General features: G+C 51.6%; 1 protein-coding gene and 1 long non-coding RNA gene across 12 annotated transcripts in view; one reads left to right on the top strand and one right to left on the bottom strand.

Annotated features, from left to right (window-relative positions):
• The first annotated feature begins 1,645 nt into the window (after positions 1-1,645).
• The window catches only part of Akna (AT-hook transcription factor), a 47,009-nt gene continuing 27,349 nt past the window's right edge, over positions 1,646-21,305 (top strand). For 2 of the 7 annotated variants that reach the window (XR_005504479.2, XM_039110254.2), the window contains exons 1-3: positions 10,052-10,192; positions 15,280-15,639; positions 18,565-19,610. Coding sequence is in view for 6 of the 7 variants with exons in the window: in XM_039110254.2 (XP_038966182.1) it covers positions 15,390-15,639; positions 18,565-19,610 (1,296 nt within the window). In the remaining variant the exon portion in view is untranslated. Of the gene's footprint in view, positions 1,783-2,601; positions 2,880-9,823; positions 10,193-11,891; positions 12,005-15,279; positions 15,640-18,564; positions 19,611-21,305 lie in introns of those variants that run through there. The other 5 variants (XM_063287937.1, XM_006238257.5, NM_001108668.1 and 2 more) reach the window with 5 other exon arrangements.
• LOC102547858 (uncharacterized) lies at positions 9,389-18,586 on the bottom strand. Of its 5 annotated transcripts, none has more exons than XR_010051833.1 (3): positions 18,446-18,584; positions 12,761-15,113; positions 11,339-12,306 (listed from the first exon to the last, which is right to left on the bottom strand). It is a non-coding gene; the product is annotated as an uncharacterized LOC102547858 (long non-coding RNA). The 5 variants fall into 5 exon arrangements; XR_005504797.2 differs by having other exon boundaries at positions 14,972-15,113; XR_005504799.2 differs by having other exon boundaries at positions 14,982-15,113.

Below are 21,305 nucleotides of genomic sequence, written 5' to 3'. Positions count from 1 at the left end.
TATGGCGGGAGTGCAGGAGTCAGGTGTCCTCCTTGGCTGTGTATGTTTCCTGACCACACGCGTGCATGTGTACATGTGCGTGCACGTGCACATGCGTGTGTGTGTGTGTGTGTGTGTGTGTGTGTGTGTGTTATCAAAGACGAGGAGTGGATGGCTGAAGAGTCTCAAAGGGGTTCCTCCCTGCTGGGGAACTCAGATGATGAACCTCACCATTTTCTGTCATTGTCCCCTGTTCCAAAATCTTTCAGAGGGGAATGTTGCTCCACTCTAGGAGAGCAGCTCATGTTGTAATTTGTATTTCTGGGATAAACACCATGACCAAAAACAACTTAGTGGGGAAAGGGTTTATTTTATTTCACCTCACAAGTTACAGTCCATCATTAAGGGAGGCCCACACAGGAACTCAAGGCAGGAATCCTGATGCAAGAGCCATTCATACCAGCTTGTTCAACTACAACCAGGCTCGCTTGCCTAGGGATGGTGCCGCCTACAGTGGGCTGTCACCTCCCAAGACAATCTTCACAGAATGACCATAGGCCAATGTGCTGGAGACAATTCTCCAAGAAAGGTTCCTTCTTCCCGGGCAACTCAAGGTTGCGTCAAATCAACAATAAAAACTAACCAGAACAGCTCACTTCCATGATGATGTACTCATAGGCCTTTCATACCCCAGCATTTTCTGACACAGCATGAAGAAGCCTAGCACAGAGAGAATTTGGGGTTCTTGCGATGTGGGCCCAAAAGAATGCCAAGTTGGCCTGTAAACTACCTGCAGCTCTCTATGAAGAAAGAGGGTGTGCAATGCGGTAGCTGGATGTAGCACAAGGGTTGATTAGGAGTCTATACTTCCTGAAATTCTACTCTCTTGCTCCTCGGCTGTGTAGCCTTGGGTGGGCCACTTAACCTCTCTGAGCTGTTTGCCATCTTTACATGCAGAGCACGTTGCTGACACAATTTGGAGGCTCATTACACCCAAGTAGTCCTTTGGTGACTGAGGCCAGCCAATGCTGTGCTAGCTGCTGTTGGCTGTGTGGGGAGCCATCTGCAGGAGGAATACACATCTGGCAGTAGAGCTGTTGTTAAATAGATACATGTCTTGAAGCAGCTGAAGCCATTTGTCTGCACCTCCTTCTGCACCCTCAAAAGTCGCAGCGTTGAATTAGAATTTTTGCCCTTCTGCATTGGCAAATAACAAAGGGAACTAGAACAGGGGTCCAGGCTAGCCTGACACTCCACACCACCATTGTTCGAGGTGGCTTTGGTGGAAAACAATATTCCTACATTTCCGGGTCTATCTCTAGGGTGTTGTAGCCAGAACGGTGGTATCCCAAACTATCTCACGGGAGCTTAGTACACCCAATGAGCGCACAATTTATTGCTACAGTTATTAAGCAGCGGATCTCTGTCCTTAAACTTGTTGCCTCATTTCTCATGGTGGACCTCACTCTAGATATCCTCCCTTCTGGCCCTCAGTTTCCCCTTTCTAAGCTAGGTAAGGCTCGCACAACAAGATGCAGTCCAATAGATTTGAGATTTTGTCCCATTTAGCCTTGGAACCTGTTTCCCCGCGACTGCCAAAGTCTAGGAGACAAGTCGGTGCCGCCAGCCTCTCAATGATTGGTGGGTTTCACAGAAGCTCCGCCCTCAGGAGCCCGCCCCTCTGCTGTCCTGGACCGGCTGCGGGCATTATGCAAAGCAGGCACGCCCCGCCTTAAGCGCGGATTGGAGGCCTTTGTCTGCCGCTCAACTCCAGGAAACCAGGGCGCGCGGTGCCAGCTGCAGGTGAGGCTCGGACTACGGTCCCGCTCGAGGAAGGAGTGAAACTCAGTCTTTAGGGACTCAGTTTCCCCTTCCGGAGGGTGGGGACGAGAGCGGACAGCGCTGCCGAACTGGGTCCTATAGGACCCACGAGGCTTCAGCTATCTCCAGGTGGGAGCGCCACACTCGCTCGCGGGGACAGATTGTGGCTCTGGGAGTCTAGAGCGCGCATTGATGGACCCAGCCGCACCCTGGGACGTCGTAACACCCGGACACCCTAGGCCTGTCTCTCGGGCCTCAGTCTCCACCTCCGCGCAGTGGGGGCGTGGGCTTCTGTTCTCCAGCCCCTGTATACAGCCTACCCAGCAAGGGTCCCGGGGGACTGGGGGTGGTCATTGGCGGGGCTGCCGGCGGTGTTTGGGTAGCAGGCGTGGCCCTGTTGCTTGGTGACCCGGGAGGTGGGGCGCTGCTGTTCTAGGATTTGTGTGAGGCTGGGTCACCCAGCAACAACTCCGCGGCCAGGCAGCTTCACAGCCTCGCTGTCCCCGGATTCCTAACGCAAGGTTTTTTCCTCCCTTCTTATTTTGTCCAGCGGGCGTTGGGGGAACAGCGTGGGGTGGGTTTCTCCATAGTGGAGGGGGGGGGGGACCAAGAGGAACTGCCAAGATAGGGCCAGTCCCTTCTTGTACGTACCAAAGGGGCGACTGAGGCACAGAGAGGTGGCGCGGCTTAGCCAAAGGCGCACAGCAGGGAGGCGCGAAGCGAGTACTGGGAGACAGAGTCTGCGTCTGCTTGCTGTGAAATCTTGGACGAGACTTCTGACGCTCCTTCCCCGGGCTTTAGTTGAAAGGACAGGACGAAGAGAATCAAAAGGCACCTCTGCCTTTGAGAAAGTTGGAAAGGAAAGTTGATGAAAACAAACGCGAGCTGTTTTAGAGCTGAGAAGAGAAGCTGAGCCGGCTTCAGTGAAAAGAGGCATTGTTACTGCCCTCTAAAACAGAAGAAATCAGGCTGAATCAGAAGCATGAAGGTTAAAGCTAGATACACGCCGGCTGCCTGAAGAATCCCCCAGGCTCCTCTTCTGGAACTGTAGGGGTTGATGCTGGGACTGTTTCGTTGAGGTAATAGAATAGCTGTGTTGGTTTAAATAAGTATGTTTGACCTGTTGATGTGGGAAATAATCTGCGGGTGATGCAGGCAGTTTGGGTTTGTCCCTTGGCTGTCCCCGTGTTCCGCAGGAGGGACAAGTGCCCACGCGGGTATTTCCTCCCAGAGGCCAGCTGGTTTGCATCGGAACCATGTGATCTGGGCTCTCTTGAGAGGGGATTTCATCAGCCTCCAGAGCTGGGCTTTCCAGAGGACCCGGGGCTCTACAGACTCAGCTGTCTGCTTTGGGAGGGGAGTTGGAAACTGCACTGTATTATGTCAGTCAGTGGACCCCAGTGGGCATAGCAACATTTCAAAGAATCCACAGACCTTGTGTGTGTCAGAGCCTCAGGTCGCCTCTGCCCTGGGCAGATCTAGAGATGTACCAGGAGGTCAGTCAGGCTTTACTTCTGAGCACCTCAGTTTACCCCTCTAAAAAATGGGCAGGGTGGTATTCCCTCTGGTCTCATCTTCAAGTCCATGTGGATGGCATCTTTGAAAGCTTTTGTTCAGAATCCCCAACTAAGTTCAGAGATGAATCGAAGTCAGAGAAAGGACAGAGCAACAGCAATAGACATTGGTGACAGTGGCTAGTGCACTGAGTCAGGCAACTGTACCGTGGGTCTCACTGTAGGTAATGAGGTGCCTGTGGTGGGCTGGGGCTGTCATCCCACTGCCCAGTACTGAGCCCTGCTAGATTTTGTCACTTCCTTTCCTAGCATTGCCACTAGGTGGACACTATTGTCCCTGCCGTGCAGTCTAAGGTTCGGAGAGATTAAACCATTCATCTGAAGTTCGTCCCTACAGCTGTCTCTGTGCAGGGGAAAGAGACCTGAGCCCTTCCACTCACCCGGCAGCCTGTGCACAGCTTTCGTGTTGGAGGGTGATGTGGTCTTAGGAGGCACAGTGTCTGGGGAAGCCTGGAGAGAACGGGGTTGGCATCTCCAGAGTACCTTCACTTTTGCTGAAAAGGGTAGCACTTTTCAGCCAGGGTTCCTGGCTGTGGGGGAGGCTTTCAGGGAGGTTCCAGAACAGAACAACCAAGGTTTCCCACCCCATGGCCCCTTATTTTAGCCTCTCTAGTCTCTCCTTTATCCAGCCTATAGTCCCATCTTGGCTCTGGTCCCCACTGCCAAGCGTCAGCCAAACCAGCTGGACTACTAAGCCAGACCCTCCTGCCAGGAGCTCCCCCACCCATCTCTAGACCCTTCCCAGCTCCCAGCACCCCAGAGCCTATTCCAGAAAGGAGCTGGGATCAAAGCCAGATAGCATGCCCAGCTGTCAATCTGCTTGGGGTCCTGGGGCTACAGCCAAGGACCAAGAACTTGAGCGAAGGTGATGCAAGGTCTAGGGGACCCCCAAGTAAGGGCCTCATTGGGTGGGGAAGCACTATATTTATGAATGTCTTTAATATGCTGTGTGGTCTTGGGCAGGGTGTGTGACCTCTCTGAGTCGTTCCTTGTCTGTTAAATGCTGGTTTGCTTCTGAGGAGCCGAGCTGAGTTGCCAGGGTTGGGAGTCTCTTCTTCATTGTGTTGTTTTCAAATGTTGCACAGTAGCCAGAGGAGTGAGAAACAGCTCAAGGCCTCAGGTAAGCGAAGTGAGGAGGCGTGGGAACTGTTAAAGAGGTCAGAGCTGCATACACTCAGGGCCTAGCCACTCCATCAACTCCGAGAAGGGGAAACTGAAGCCCAGGGGGCTTGCCTGAGTGTTGCTATGCAGGGGTCTGTGTGTGTGTGTGTGTGTGTGTGTGTGTGTGTGTGTGTGTGTGTGTGTGCGTGTGCATGTGCGTGTGTGTATATCTCTTTCTCTTTCTGTGTGTTTCTATGTGTATGTCTGTGTCATTCTCTCTTTTTCTGTCTCTGTTTCTTTCTGTTTATCTGTGTGTCTGTCTCTGTGTGTGTCTGTATATCTGTCTCTCTCTGTGTCTCTGTGCTCTGTCACTCTCTGTCTCTTTGTCTCTCTCTGTATGTGTGTATGTTTCTGTATATTTGTCTGTCTGTCTCTCTGTCTCTGTATGTGTGTGTATGTTTCTGTATCTCTGTGTATGTGTGTTTCTGTATATCTGTGTGTCTGTCTCTCTGTGTCTATATATCTGTCTGTCTCTATCTCTGTGTCTCTCTCTCTGTATGTGTGTATATGTTTCTGTATATCTGTGTGTCTGTCTCTCTGTGTGTCTGTGTGTCTCTCTCTGTATGTGTGTGTATGTTTCTGTATATCTGTGTATCTGTCTCTCTGTGTGTCTGTCTCTCTCTGTCTCTCTCTGTCTCTCTCTCCGTATGTGTGTGTGTTTCTGTATATCTGTGTGCCTGTCTGTCTCTGTCTCTCTCCGTATGTGTGTGTGTTTCTGTATATCTGTGTGTCTGTCTCTCTGTGTGTCTGTGTGTCTGTCTCTCTGACTCTCTCTCTGTGTATGTGTGTGTATGTTTCTGTATATTTGTGTCTGTCTCTCTGTGTCTGTGTGTCTGTCTCTCTCTCTCTCTCTCTGTGTATGTGTGTGTATGTTTCTGTATATCTGTGTGCCTGTCTGTCTGTCTCTGTCTCTCTCTCTCTCTCTCTGTATGTGTGTGTATGTTTCTGTATATCTGTGTGTCTGTGGTGGCAGAGATGAAACCCACTGCACTGAGCTACACCTTCAGCTTCTGTATTACAATATTAAACACCATTCCCTATTCTTCTGTGAATAGCTAAAACCTATCCCTTTGAGAACAAATACAATTTTATTTCATAACAAGGTTTCTCTGTATAACGCTGGCTGTCTTGGAACTCACTCTGTAGACCAGGCTGGCCTCAAACTACAGAGATCCGCCTGCCTCTACCTCCTGAGTGCTGGGTTTAAATGTGTGAGCCGCCACCACCACCCAGCTGGGAACAAATATAATCTATTTCAGCAATTGTTGGACATGAGGTTGTTTCCAACCTCTTCACTGTATATTTCAGTAACAAAATAATTAAGATTAGACACCTGCTTCAATCCCTGCTTCATAACTTATGAAACAGGAGACGGAATTCCTACCTTCTTGGATGGGTATGGAAGTAGGGTGATGAGAACTAATTCCTAAAAGAGCTTTTACAAGGAGTTTGACACAAAGCAGGTGCTCAAAAACGCCTCAAACTTTTTTCAAAGTAAAATTTTGAAAGTTCATGGTGCCAAGAATATATTGCTAGCACTGAGGCATTTTTGAGCACTGTGAGGCTTCCTGGTTGGGCAATTGGAATGGAATCTGGGGGGGTCAGTAGACCTCTGGGTACCTCAGAACTCTCTCTTTCTCTCTCTCTCTCTCTCTCTCTCTCTCTTTCTCTCTCTATCTCTCCCCCCTCTTCTTCTCCCTCTCCCTCCCCCTCCCCCACCCCTCTTCAGATTCATTTTTTTTAATTTGTAAGTATTTTATCTGCATGTATGTATGTGTTCTGTGTGTGTATGTGGTGCTTACGTAGGCCAGAAGATAGCATTGGATCCTCTGGAACAGGTGGTTGTGAACCATCATATAAACACTGGGAACTGAACCCCAGTTCTCTGCAGGAGCAGCAAGTGCACTTTATTGCCGAGCTGTCTGTCCAGCCTTTTGGTGACCGTCTCTGGATGCCATGTGTCCCAGGTGACCTGGGAGGCAGACCAGCCTTCCATCACTCTCCTTGGTCCTCTGTGACATCTGCTTCTGCTGGGATGCACTATGTACTTTGACCTGGAAAGTCAGCCTCCTGGGCAGGAAGAGAAAGTGACCCTTCCTAGGGAAGGAGAGCTAGGACTCAGGAGGGTCACGATGAAATGACAGCCCCACTCCTAGGGTGTCTCACTCTGATCTCTCAAGATGGCTGGACTGCTTGTGGTTCTCTACTGTACTTCTGGCCTCCAGAAGAATCAAGGGAGGTCAGGTCCAGTGGCACTCAGAAGACTTGCTGTGCTCCAGTGACTGGTGGCCAGGGTACAGGACCTTACTTTTGTTTTCTTGTCTGGGTGGCTAAGAACTAATATATCCCTTCTGTGCCTCAGTTTCCCCTGAGCCATGGGAAAACACACACTTCTTCCTATATCTGAGGCAAGCGATGGGAGAACCTCAAGGGAGAGCAGGGCTTCCCTTTGCTAGGGAAGAATTGCAGCCTTGGCCTTAGGCTCCACTCTGGGCTCCCTGTGCACAGACCTTAGGATCACCTCAGCCTGGGTGGGGTGAACACTAGTCTTGGTCAGAAGGAGCCAGGTCCTCATGTATCTGAGTCTTTACCATGTTCACCAGCTTTGTGACTATGGGCACGTTGTGTGGGCTCTAGGGGCCTTGTGTACCCATCTGTGAAATGGGCCCCTCACACAAGTCTTGATAACTGGCTAGGTGCAGTGGATGATCCCGAATGCATCTGTGGTGTCTCTGTCATGTGTCATCCCATGCTGGGGACTTAGTAGGGAGAGTTTCAAGAGCTCCTCCGAGGAGTCAAGACCAGCACTGGCCACAGTGGGCCTCAGTCCCAAGGAGATTGCTTAGGATCCAGGTCTGCGTGCAGCTCAGAGTCAATAGGGAGTATAGGGGATCGCTGGTGAGAAGCCCTGTTGGGGAACAGTGGGGAGTTGGGGACTGAAGCAGGCAAGTACTGAGAAAGTGAGAGAGGCTGGATCAGGGCCAGGCTGCATCCTCTGTTTGTCCTGGTGCTGGCATGAGAGCATCCCAAGTGGCAAACCTGTGTACGACTGGGTTTGAAAGCTTGTGTGTGAGAAGATCCCATGAGGCTGTGGTGGAGTGGGGTGTTTTTCCAGAAGAGAAAGATTCTGGAAGATATATGGGGACAGACAGGGCCAGAGTTTGGTAAGGTTTAGGAAATTCACCAAACGGGACTCAACAGTAGAGGAATTACGTGATGGAGTGGCCAGGTGGACCATCCAGTCTGACTTGTGAACCCAAATAAAGGATGGGCCCCAGTAGGGACAGGAGCTGGGGGAATGCTAGTATCCAAGCTCTGTTTGTCTGTAGCTTTGGTTGAGTAAACTTGGGGGATGAAGTTCCAGAAAGGAATACTGAGTGGGGGTAAGGGTGGGGGTTGGGGGTTGGGGGGAAGAAAAGGCCCAGTGGCAGGGGATGGGGGGGCAGGGGCGGGTGAAGGACAGTAAATACTGGCTGCTGTCTTTCAACAAGGCAGAGGGTGTGCCAGCTGTGGCAGCCACCTGGTGTTGATGGGTTAATGACTGGGGAGGGTGGGCGGGTGAGTGACAGGATGTCAGGGGAGCTTGCCTCCCACATAATGGGCCACATGGTCGCCAGAGCAGTAGGCAGGGTCTTGGTAAGATTTGGCTCTGTTCCATAGGTCCCTGGGGGACTGCAGGGGGAGCCCCGGTCCCCAGATGTGGATGCAAGGCAGGGACGGGGATGCAGGAGTTGGGGGCTTACTCGGTTGAAAGTGTTTGGTGCTAGCCCAGACTTAGCCAGACACTGGCAGCTGGCCTATTCATTTCATTCATCCATCAGCCACAAGCCCTTGGAGGAGGCCAGATTCTTCCACCTGAGGAGAACTGGGGGTAGAAACTATGATGATGGAATAGGTCCTGAGGTCCTCTACTGCACACTGGGCAAGCCATCTGTCACGGAATTGACAGCAGCCCCTGTGCAGTGGCCATTCTCTTTGCCCTGTGGCTCTAGGTGGCGGAGCCATTGGGGACACAGAGCCAGCAGGAGGTGAGGCTGACATTGAACTCCCTGGCCTATGGACTCCTCTCCAACACACTTGTGTGGTCCCTGGCCTGGCTGCTCTCTTGAGGTCCCTGAGGGCTTTCTGGATGTCAGAGGGTTGATCTCATGCCTCTTCTGGGTCAGCAGGGCCAGAGGAGGGAGCCAGGAGCAGACTCAGGCTCCTGCAGCATCTTCCTCATACCTGGTTCCTGCTTCCTCATGGCTGCTCTGCTTCAGCCTGGACCCTGAAGGTCAAATTCTGTACCTCTCCCCTCCCCCCAGCACCTGAGTCTTCTCACAGCACATCCTGTTGTCTTCAAGGCCCTCCTGCTGCTCTCAGGTCTTTGCAACTGCCTTTCTGGGATGTTCTCATCAGTCATGCTTGTGGCTTGCTTCTGCCTCTGTCCTTCCTGTCGCTTGTGTGACTGTGGCCTCCCCACCCAGACCTTCCTGATGGTTCTGCCTCACCTCCCCTGCTTGTTACTCGCAGGCCTGGTATCTTCAGCCAGGGCATGTCCAGCATCTGGGACCGGAAACCACTGGTGCTTAGAAAGTGCTCCCCTAGGTTCTGTAAGCAGCCGGGGACATTGGTCACCAGCCTGTCTCATACTCTGCCTCAGGCACACCTAAAGTCTTACACACTTCACTGTAGAGTGAAGAACCAGGTGCGATGTGTCTGTGCCCTGCCATGCTTCTAGCGCTGCCCGACTACACCTCTCACAGAAGTGAAAGGACCTGAGGAGCCACAGGCTGACCGGCAAGATAATTCTGTTCCTCCTTCTCGGGGGGAGGGGGGGGAGGGGGGGCTCTGAGGAGGACGCTACTAGAGGAGATATTTATCTGATCTTTACTTCTTGTTACCTAGAAAATTCCAATGCAGGTGCATCTATCTCGAGACATGGCCAGTAAGTGGGAGGGCAGAAATCACCAAATGATGACACAGAGTTAAAACTGGAAGAACATGAGCAAGCACCAAGTCTGAGCCGTGTGTGTGTGTGTGTGTGTGTGTGTGTGTGTGTGTGTGTGTGTGTGTGTGTGTCCCTCCCCACCACCACCCCAATCCCCCACCTACCCAGTTAAGATGGACACTGAGGCCTACTGAGTAGGAGGAGAGGCTCTGCTAAAGTCATTGGTGGTGGAAGAGACCCATTTGGGGAGGGGGTTGGGGGGGTGGAGGAGCTGCAGGCTCCTCTTCCTAGGTCCAGCATGCATTGTGACCTTAGCCAAGCGTCCAGCCTTTTCTGGATTTCCTGAGGTGGCCCCAAACTCAAGGCCTCAGAAGTTCTTGTGAACTCTTCTCATCAATGCAGACCCGCTCTTGCCCAGCAAAGGGTTAAGCTCTTGGCGCCGGCTCTGCACCGTAAACCCCCCTCCTTTTCACAAACACTTGTAGGAAATCAGACTGGGCGCTTCCTGCAAGGAGGAGGAGGAGGCAAGGCAAGGCCTCAGCTGCAGGGGCGGGGAGAAGTGGGGAGCGATGCTTGTCTGTGAGCTGAGGCGGTTCTGGCTGGCAGAGCAGTCTGGAGGCGGTCCAGGGTGCTGTGGAGACTGGGGGCTCCCCAGGTTTGAAACAAAGACCTTGTGGGCAGCTCCCCTGAGCCCAGGCCGGCAGGATGGTGGTGTAGTCCAAGTGAGGTAAGGAGCTGATCCAGGAGGAGGGCCAGAGGGAAGGCCGCCTTCTCTCTGGATGGACCAGTCATAGACTCTCTGGACAACCCTGGCAGTCAGCCCAGCCCAGCCAGGAAATCACAGCTACGCAGCTGCTGCCACTCCTGTCCAGTTCTGAGAGTCCAGCCTCCAGGCCAGAGTGGACTCCAAGATGCTAGTTTCCAGATCCAGCTCTGATCTGGTTCCCTTGGTGAACTTGGACCATTGTTGGTCCCTGTCTGTGCCCAGGGTGGGCTCATCTCAAGGCCAGTTAGTGCTTGGGTTGCTGAGGGTCTCAAGAGGTGTACAGAAGTGGGGAGCAGGCCAGGAGACGGCACCGTCCTACCTACGTAAGGGCAGGGACAAGTCAACGTTCCAGGGGCCAGGCTTAGACCTAAAGCAGGGCAAGATGAGAGTCAGCAATAGTCTGACTCTCTTTAGTTCCTCCCGGCTGCTTGGGTGAATCAGGGACAGTCTGGGGATGTTCGTAGTGGGTATCTCCACTTGCTGCGGGCCAAAGGCCACTCCTGTGAACAGGTTTCTGCCCTGCCACTGATTCAAACTTGACATGGAGGTCTTCCCCTGCCACCCTCCTGCCTCCTACTCGTCTCATGGCCTTGGTTTAATAGCCACAGTATTCTTCTAAACTTCCTGGTTGTTCTCATCAGATGCCTGCCTCTGTTTCCTCACTGGAATGAGGTTAAGGTGGGATGCCCTGGCTATCCTTAGCTGGGTAGCATGGAGCTTTTGAAAGCCAAGGCAGCAGAAGGTTGTGTAGCGTCAGTGGGGGAAGGATCAGCCTAGTGTGTGGGGTGGTATCAAGGGGTGTGCCCTTGGGCTTTGTAATGGCCAGGGTGGGGACATCCCTCTCCCACTACACACACACACACACACACACACACACACACACACACACACAGCGACAGAGAGAGACACAGAGAGACAGACAGACAGACACACACACACACGCAGAGAGAGAGAGAGAGAAAGAGAGAGAGAGAGAGAGAGAGAGAGAGAGAGAGAGAACACACTGTAAGAAGCAGTGGGGATAAGGGCATTTCTTAGCCAGGGACTAAATAGAATCCCTGGAGGGTGTTAGAACATGGAGATCAGATCAGTACAGGTGTCAGGTAGTAAGAAGCAAGGACATAGAAAAAGCAGTGTTTGGTTTTTTTTTTTTTTGGGGGGGGGTGGGATGCAGTTTCTCTGGAGCAGGCGGAAACCCTTAGCCCAATGGCTCAACCATTATTAGCAGGACTTAGTTATAGAGGGGCCAGGTCCCGACATCATAGTTCCTATCCCCAGCTTCCACTGCTGCCCTCTGACAGCTGTCTGGATCTCCCTGCCTTTCAGTGGCACTCAGGGGGCAGGCCCTTAGCTCTCCTTGATGTTCAGCCTGTATTTTCTGACCTCTGCGCCTTTGTCCATGCTGTTCCTCCATCCTGAAAGCCCTTCCTCTTTCTCCCCTAGATTTGCTTGGTCTGTTAAAGCGGTCACCAAACTTCCTTCTTCAGCGGGTTTCCCGATTGCGTCCTCCTCAGACGGTGGGCTTAACAAGCTTGTTCGCTTCTGTATCCCAGGGGCTGAGAACCTTCAAATTCATTTGGTGTACCTCAGGCCAGGGTGCTCACCAGACAGAGTAATGAGTGCAGCAGTAGCAGGCCTAGGTGACCACGGTTCTCCTTTACAGAGAGGAGCAGTCAGCCAGCCACATGCCTCGAGTGGCTGTAACATCAGAGCTGGAATCTGCTTGCCTGGTGCTTAGCCTGCTACTCTATTGCAACTTCATCTCTGTCTGAGGTTGGTACGTATGTGAGATGGATGTGTGTTTGTTGACTGACTACCTGACTAGGCAGTTCCAGGCTCCATGGCACTGAGGGCTGTGCCGTGCACATAAGAATAAGGTCTTTTACAAGGAAAGCTCACACGTTGAGGCACTTGAGAAATGGGTGCAAAACTGTAGCCACTGACTGTTGCTGTCTGTGATGTTGGCTCTCCTGAGAACAGTGAGATCTTTGCGGCTGAGTCATTGCAGAAAACTGTCCGTTCCTCTTTTTTGCACGTAGAGGCCTCTGTGATTGGGCAGGCTGCTCTGCGGTGGGCTAGGGGAAAAAATAACATTTCAAAAGTCAGAAAACCACATGCCGCAGCCCTTCCTAAGCAGAGATGTCAGGAGGCAAGGCCTGGTTGCACCCCTCTCTACCTGCCCACGCCTCCACACTAGGAGCCAGAAGCTGGGAGAGGCCCTGTTGATGTCCTTGCTTAAAGAAAGATTCTGAAGCCTCGTCTCAGGGCCGCTGAGACAAGATCCTGCAGACATAGACTCAGTGCTTAGAGAATTCTCATTCACGCTCATGATCAGGATTCCCCATCACCATGGATTTGAAGTAGGGCTGCAGGTTCTGTATAGGAATGAGGGTCTTGAACTTAGATTCACAATACTTTGTGAGGACTGGGGCAGTACGTGGGTACCCCTGCACGCGTCAGAGGTCGGAAGACAACCTGGGTCTGAGCCTCACTTTCCAACTTGTTGCAGACAATTCACTCACTGCTTACCTATGCTAGGTGAGCTGACAACACTCTGTCTGCTTCCCATCTCCTGGTAGGGGCGTGCTGGGATTACACAGGCTTGCATTCAGCTTTTATATGAGTTCTGGAGACTCGAACTCAGGTCATTAGGGTTGTGAGGCCAGCATTTTACCTCCAGCCCCAGCTTAAGAACGTTTCCATTCATCCTTTAAAATAAATTGCATTTAATTATTGTAGTGTGTTTGTGTACATGCTACCAGATGTACAGATGTACAGGTCATGGCACATTTGAGAGTCAGTTCTTTCCTATCATGGGGGTCCTAGGGATCGAACTCAGTTCCTCAGGCTTGGTAGCAAGTACCTTTAGCTGCGGAACCATCTCACCAGCCCTCTTTTGCTTCATTTTAAAATTCTCCTTCTAGAACGTAGAGTATTTGGAGATGTGGATATGCTATGCAGTTAGAAATATGCGTGGAGGTATAGGTGTGCAGATTTTTACTGTTGGGAATGTGTGCTTACTAAACAAAGAAAAGCCTGGGTCAGGACTGACCTCTAGTCTTAGTACTTCCTGGCCAGGGAGGGGATCCTGGCCTAGTCAGTCACTGTTCTCTCTGAGCCTTGGCCTTGCTACTGAGATGGGAAGGCAGGAATCATCAGTCAAGCTTCTGCTAGCCTGGCAGAGTGGGGCAGTGTAGAGATATATAGGAAATTTTGGGGTTCTACAGAGACTGGGGCAGGAGGACTGGCTGGGGGCAGGGAGAGAAGCCCTGCTTCCCTTTCACAGCTACAGGAGAGTTAGCCTAGTCAATGCCTAGTCCATGTGAAGTCACGCTTCCCCAAGTAGCCCCTGTCTCCAGGGAGCTGAGTCTAGAAATAGCAGCCCGATGACTTTTCCCAATTACATTTTGAGAGCAGAGTTCAAGAGCCCCAGGGGCTCAAGGACAACTCCAACTTAGAGCTTGGGGCCCCATACCAACCTTGATAGAAGAACCCACGCCGGTACCAAGAACCTGGCTTCTACCGAAGTCTGGTCTTCACCTGTGCTAATCTGGGAAAGGCCGCTCCCTCTCTGGGCCCCGCTTGTCCTATCTTTATAGAAACTACGTGTGGACAGCCATGGTTCTTTGGTAACTGAGTGGCTGGCAGCTCCTAGGCCCTGTGCCTTTATCTTGAGGCTGGGTTTACTGGGTTTACCACGGTGATTGACACAGGAAATACCAGCAAAGTGTCAGAATCGGAGTGTGAAGGGAGAAGAGAGATTGAGCAAAAGAGGAAGGTTGAGGGGGCCCTCCTTGAGCCACCTCCCTGCTACCAGGACCCCCTCCTATAGTCAGTCCTTCTGTGGCCAGTGGCTCAGAACAGTCTCGAAGGCCTTCTCCATTGGCTGGGCTCTCTGCCTGAGATTCACAACAGCTGCTCAGGATGTCATGAGAAGCTTGCTGGGTTTGGCTTCCCCACCCTCCAGCACTCCCTGCTGTCAGTCACCCATCTTCTGTCCTCTCAGGCCCCCTGGCCTACTGTGTTGTAATTTCTTTCTTTCTTTCCTTTTTCTTTCTTTCTTTCCTTCTCTCCTTTCTTTCTTTCTTTCTTTCTTTCTTTCTTTCTTCCTTCCTTTCTTTCTTTCTGAGGCAAAAATTCATATAACATGGAAATGAGCACTCAGCAGCATTTAGCATAATCGCATGATTACATCATGTCCCTTCTACTTTCAGAACATTTCCCTCACCCCTTAAAAACTTCCTGTGCCCTTTGAGCAGCCAGGGACCTTCTCCCTGCCCCCGAAACACTGTGGCAGCCATCACTTGACCCCCTTCCTCCCTGGACTCAACCTCCGCACACTGCAACCCTTGGACTCAGACTCGCGGGATCCTCGTGTCTGCTTTTTCACAATTAGCATAGCACGTCGGTGGTTTATCCACAGTGTCACACATGCTGAGACTTCATTCCTTTCTCTGCTGTAATCTCATCCCTTTCTGCCGCTGAGTAATACTCTGTTGTATGTAGAGACTGCAAATGGTTTCTCTGTGCAGATGGATGGATGCCTGGGTGTCCTGTGGTTGCTGGGACACGTGTGGAGCTGTGTTTGTTGGGGCACCTGCTTTCGATTAGTTTCGGCATTGGAAGCGGCCCACAGATCCCTGATTTCAATCAGAAGTCATGTCCCATGCCCAAAGGAAGCCATATCGTGCCTTCCCTGACTTCCTGGGCTTGGCGTGACTGCCGCCAGGGAATCCTTACCCCTTTTCACCTGGATGGTGGCTGCTGGTCAATCCGTGCATGCCCTCCCTGGGGCAGTCAGTGCTGTGACAGGGCCTGGTGCCTGCAGACAGACTCGGTGTGCAGCGACAGGACACTTGCTGCACAGTGTGCTGCCCATATCCTGGAGGGAGAGGAATCCTCATGTCACTGATGACGAACGAGGACAGTGAGTCACCCAGGGTCACACAGCAGAGGGCTGCCCGCCCCTGGGGTTCCAGCTGATGAGTTCCTGGAGGGATGATGGAGGACCCGGAGGAATGACATTATCCACCGTTGTACCCCAACAGGCCACAGGCAGGATGGCTGGTGCTCAGAGGAGCCACCTGTGATTTGGATCCCCAGCTGCAGCTCAGTCTCTTGACGATGAAGTGGCCGAGGTGAAGCCAGGCCAGGTCCCATGGCCAGCTCAGGGACAAAGGCACAATGGGCAGGGTCAAACCTGGGGCAAGGACCCCGAAGGCGGCGCTGGGCTTGGGCCGAGGAACAAGATGCAGACGGAAGAGGTGACCAGGGCTGGAGAAACAAACAGTCTCTTCCTGAAGCCATCACTCCTGAGCTCCTAGAGGACTTTCGCCAGGCACAGGAGCACCTGCCACCCCTGGAGTGGGACCCAGACATGCAGGGCTCCGAAGAGTCTTCTGCAGAAGGTGAGGTGGATGCCTCTTGCCTGCAGTGGTAACATGCTTCCCCAAGAGCCCACCATCCAGCAGAGGCAAGGAAATAGGGGCATCTTTACAACCCTTACTTTAATTCTATACTTTTATCATTTAAGTTGCACAATAATACTGGGCATTTTGCAAACTGTAAGTAATAAGAGGTAAATTTTAAAGTGCTTATTATTCTACCCCTCCCCTGGTGGGACCTCCTTTCAGTATGCAAATATTAGATGAATATACAAATACATGTTAGAATATTCCATTGATAATTGCTTTGTTATCTTAATAGCTAAGAATATTTGCCCCATTCTCCCATTATCCCTCCACAAGTGTCTCCTAGGACCTGCATGCAATGGGACTGTCCCATAATCCTTTGGTCCAGTCTGTCCTGCCCTCCAGCATACAGTTTCTGGTTTGTGCTGTGGTAAATACCGCAGAGACAATGCCATCCAACTCTCTTTGCATACTTGCCACCATCCTGTCTTTGGCAATTTGAATTGCTTGGCTCAGGGCTTGGGCTTATTCTAGACCCCAGTCAGCAGAGGGAATGTTAGCATTCTTCATCCCCAACAGTGGCTGAGCTTCCAATGCCAGGAGACCAGCGTGAAGGGACTTCTCAGCTTTGCCTATGGCAAGTCCCTTCTCCACCCCAGCCTTTGTTTTTCCCATCTATGAAATGGGCATGATGACACCATTGGGAACAGGAAAGTCTTGATGAGTGGTGGCTCACAGTACTGGATTATGAATAGGACATCACATATCAGACTCCCTTAAATCAATAGAACCCTTGGACCACAGAGAAACCAGTTGTGCCAGCATCCTAAGTATTTCATGGCTGCCACAGCTGTCCACGTGGGAGCTTGTGTGTGTGTGTGTGTGTGTGTGTGTGTGTGTGTGTGTGTGTGTGCGCGTGCGCGCGCGCGTGCGTGTGCGTTTTATGGAAATTGAGGCTTGAGCCTTCTATAAGCCCTGAAGCTTGAGCCTTCTATAAGGCTGAACTGTATCCCCAGCCTCTAAATCCAAAGTATATTTTTGAGATACAATAATTTCTGAGGGAATGGAGACTGAGTTGTTTAAGGCAACCAGCAGAGGTGCCTCTTACTAAGAGACACTTGGCATAATGTGGCAGCCACCCCTGTGTCTTGTGACCTACTTCCTTCCCTCCCCACAACTCTCTGCAGGAAAGAGAAACACGTCTCAAGCATAAATAAGAACTACCAGGGACCAGGGACTTGTTCATGGTCCCCAGGCAGGGATCAGAAGAGACTGGACTGAGTAGAGCCCCTTCATGACCCAGTGGTCGACTTTTGCTTGAGTTCCTGGTCCAGGACTGCTCTGAACCACAGTGGCCTTTGGTCAGTTACTTAGCATCACAGAGCTTTGGCTTTGGCTGTATTGCTATGAACCAGAGTGATTGGGGGAAGCCAGTTGTAAATCGCCAAGAGATTTGCAGTGTCAAGAGTAAGGAGGAAGAGCTCTATGGAACAGCAAGCCATATAGGGGTTATGACAAAGACACCTCCATCCAGAGCAGAGTCTGTGCAGTGTTACCAAGTGTGTCTCATGAAAAGCTGGGTCTATCCCAGACAGAGTAGACTAGGTACTCTGAACATGGCTGCCTGCAGGATGGATACATTTTGGATGGATGGATGATGGCTGGGTGATAGGTGTAGAGATAAATGCCTAAAAGGATGAGTAGGTGGATAGATGATAGGTGGATGTTTGGAAGGATGAATAGATTGGTGGATAGGTGAGTAGATGGGTGGATGGATGAATGGATTGACAGATAGGTGGGTTGATGGATGGATGGATGAATGGTGGGATGGTAGATGGATAGAAGGATGAACAGATGCATGGTGGGTGCATAAGCAGGTCCTTAAAAGAATAGGTGGATATTTGAAAGGGTGGATGGTATGTGGATTATGTATGCAGAGATGGGTGATAACTCGGGTATAGATGGATAGATGGATGGATGAATGGGTGGATGGGTGGATGGATGGATGGGTGAGTGGATGGATGGTTAAGTATGTTATATCTACTACATAGGAATTACTACCTATTTCTTGGAAGCTGTGCACATTTTATCCTTCCCCCTTCTTTCTACTCCATTGAGAAACAATACTGAGCACCCACTCTTCAAATTCGATAGAGCACAAAAGCAGACACTGCCCTTGCCCTCGGGAGGCTTGCCCTGTTATGGGTGACCTGTGTTCACAAAGTAATCCCAGAACTGAACAAAACCGCTGTCACTGCAATAGGCAATGTGTTGCAGAGGGCTCCAGGCTGGTGGGAGCCTGCAGAGGGAGAATTTGACTTTATGAGCGAGCTTCAGAACTTTTCTGGGAAGATCAAGGTTGAGATTCAGCCTGGAGGACCAATAGCTAACAAGATAAGAAGGCAGGCGGCAGGACCCTGGTAGAGGATGAGCCCAAGCACAGTGCTTTTTCATGGTCCCTGGGTTATGGGTGTTGGAGCAGCAGGGACCCTAGGACCCTGGGAAAGGCTCTGCTTTTATGTTGTGAACGACGGGGAGATATGGTAAGAGTCCAGGTGGTGGGAGGATGAATAAGAGGAGATTACGTGGTTACTGCATTTGTTCTTCTGTAGGAGGTAAATGGGACAGGGCAGGGGACATTCTGGATCAGGGGCTAAGGTGACAGTCAAAGATGTCTCCCAGGCTTTGCCTTATGCATCTATATGGTATCGCCTTTTGTAGAAACGGGACACACTTTGGGGAGATTCAATCTAAGGTTTGAGTTTGGAGGACCTTTGCCCAGGGGAAAAGTTATCACAGGTACCTGGTTATGTCGGGGTGGCTCTAGGTCCTTGTCATCCTCAACATCACGAGGTCATGGAGTGACTTGGGTGGCATTACAGACCCAACACACACTCAGCAGTGAAGGACTTGTCTTTCCAGACACTGAAGCTGACGATGTGAGCAGCCCAGAGGGTTCCCCCGTGCCTCTGCCCTGGCTCTCCAGGCACAGTCAACGGCTGGGCCTGTCTGATGAGGAGCTGGATGAGACCCCTGGGAGCCCTGAGGTGGACTTAGCTGGAGAGAGTAGTACGGAACTGGAGTGTGAAGACCAGGGAGATCTCAGCCCTCCGGTTGCAGGACAGGAGCCAGCCAGAGGCTGGGTTGCCTCTATCAAACAAGGCAGTAACTACAGACCTTCAGAGCATCCAGAGGCCCAGCCATCTGTTGAACACAGCCGCACAAAGTCTTGGAGCAATGCGACCATGGGCCTCGGTCAACCTAGTGACAGCCTTGGTTCTACCTGGGAAGGAGACACTGATGTCCCCCAGCCTGACACCTTGCCTGAAGCCCTGCCACAGAGTCCATGCCACAACCTTCTCCACCCAGATGACAGAAATGAAGGTGACGTTGCTCCGGCAACACCCACAGAATTCCGGCACTCCTTAGCAGCGCCAGCCCGGAATCCTGAGCGCTCTGCTGGCACATGGGGCCGAGAAACCACCAGCCTACCCAGCTCTCGGCCTGAGGACCAAAGCTGGAAGAGAACTAAGGCATCACCTAAGCCACTGCCCTCCCGGTTTACTGGCTCTGTTAGCCCCCTGAGTACTCGGCTTGGGGCAGTAAACAAAGTTGTGTCACAGCACAAGCAGGGAGCCACCGTGGCTGGCCACTCTTCTTCACGGGTTCCTAAGTATGGCAGGGGGCGCCTGAACTACCCACTCCCTGACTTCTCCAAGGTGGGGCCCCGGGTGAGGTTTCCCAAAGATGAGAACTACCGACCCCCAAAATCCAGAGGCCACAATAGGCAACAAGGCTCTACCAGACCCCTCATCTTCAAGTCACCAGCTGAGATCGTCCGGGATGTACTGTTGAGTAGCGGAGACACGCCCCTGGCCAAGGAATCTTCTCTTGCTCACCCTGTCACCAGGGTGCCCCAGGAGTTCCAGACACCGGAGCAAGCCACCGAGCTAGTTCATCAGCTCCAGGTAAGCAAGGCTCTTGTCCATGTCACCCAGACTCTTGTCGATTAGAGAAGCTTTGGCTTGGGATGGGGCCCCTGCTGGTGAAGGTAGAGTTGTCTCTGTGCTAATGATCGACCCCGCTCATTGATCAAAGAAGAGCAGCATGCGACCCTGGGAGTGTGACTCAGTCAGTATCGATCGTGCTTGCCTCCCATGCACAAAGCCCAATGTCCCATCTCAGCACCTTGTAAATAGGCGTGGCGGTGCATGTCTGTAACCCTAGCAGTCTACAAAGTGGAAGCAGGAGGAGCAGATATCTGAGGCCATCCTCAGCTGCATAACAGCACCAAGTTCTGGGCTAGCTTGGACGAAAGACCCTGTCTCAGGGCAACAGAGCAGTGAGCACATCCATGTGTCATGGACGGCCTGTTTATTTTTCAAGCATGGCTAACGTATCTAACATATTCTAACATAAGGAAAACAGTCTAGTGGACACCCTCCTCCTCACATCCACAGGAAGCAGCTCCTGGATCCTTTTCCATCCATGACCAGCCTCTTCCCCCACTCCCACAACCCACACTGAATTAAGCTACATTCCAGGTATCCAGTTACTTTGTGGCTTAGTGTTTATGTTTAACTGTAAGAATTCTGCCCACGGGGTTGCATGCAGAGGCAGAAACAGGTCCCCACACACTCAGCGGTGGCTTGTTCTTTCTGTCCCCTGGAGTCAGGTGAGGCTCGTGGGTGGCACTTGGCCCGTGTGCCCTTCTTGTCTCTGCAGCCCGTCTTGCATTTCTTCTTTCCAAATATCGTCTGTCTGCCTTCTTTCCTCTGATCTCTTTCTGGTAGATGATTACAGTGGTCTTCCCAATAGTCATCCACATTTTGCTGAGGTGTATGCCTTACCTCAAGAGACCCTGCATGTCCTCCCCTTACCCTGACTCAGTGAGATCAGAACTTGGGGTTGGAGTCTCCTATATATGCTTCTCCCCACTGGACAGTGAGCTACTGCGGAGGGTGCTGTGAGCTTCCTTCAGGAGATGCGGCCACTTGTAGCCTCTCCTGACCTGTGAAGTCCCAGGCAGTCCTTGCCTTGACTTCAGGCCTTCCCTTGAAGTGAAATGGTATCATTGTGATATTACCTCCTTTTACATTCATTGCTATAAATCTTCTAAAGAAATAACGCCTTCCTTCATCTACCATGAGGCTACCAAGATCTCGTTGATATGGGAAAAAAATGAAATCGTCATGTGATTTCTGTCCTTCTTTCCTAGTCTTCCTTTTTAGATTCATTTGCCTTATTCTATGTGTGTGAATGTTTTGCCTGCATGTGTATATGTGCATTTTGTGCGTGCATGGTGCCTGAGAAGGTCAGAAGTCATCGGATCCCGTGACACTGGGGCCACAGATGCTCTGAACCATTTATGGGAACCTAACCTGTGTCCTCTGCAAGAACAGCAAGTGCGCTTAACCACTGAGCCATCTCTCCACCCCCTACCCTCCGCTGGTCACCAGGGGTGGCTTTCAATCACTCTCCACACTGTTCTATTGTGCCAGGGTTACTGAGGGTGGAACTCACTCACTCAGGTTGGCTGGCCATCCAGCCTATGGATTCTCCTGTCCCCTCCAACTCCTGGGGTTACAGGCGTGCATTGCCGTGCTTGGCTTTGTTCTTGTTTACTGGGGACAAGGTCTGGTTTTTTCTATATAGCGCTGGCT

This window comes from Rattus norvegicus, chromosome 5, assembly GCF_036323735.1.
Source record: "Rattus norvegicus strain BN/NHsdMcwi chromosome 5, GRCr8, whole genome shotgun sequence".
Taxonomy (NCBI): Eukaryota; Metazoa; Chordata; class Mammalia; order Rodentia; family Muridae; genus Rattus; species Rattus norvegicus.
Note: the sequence above shows the minus strand (reverse complement) of the source record. Positions and strands in the feature narration are given on the sequence as shown.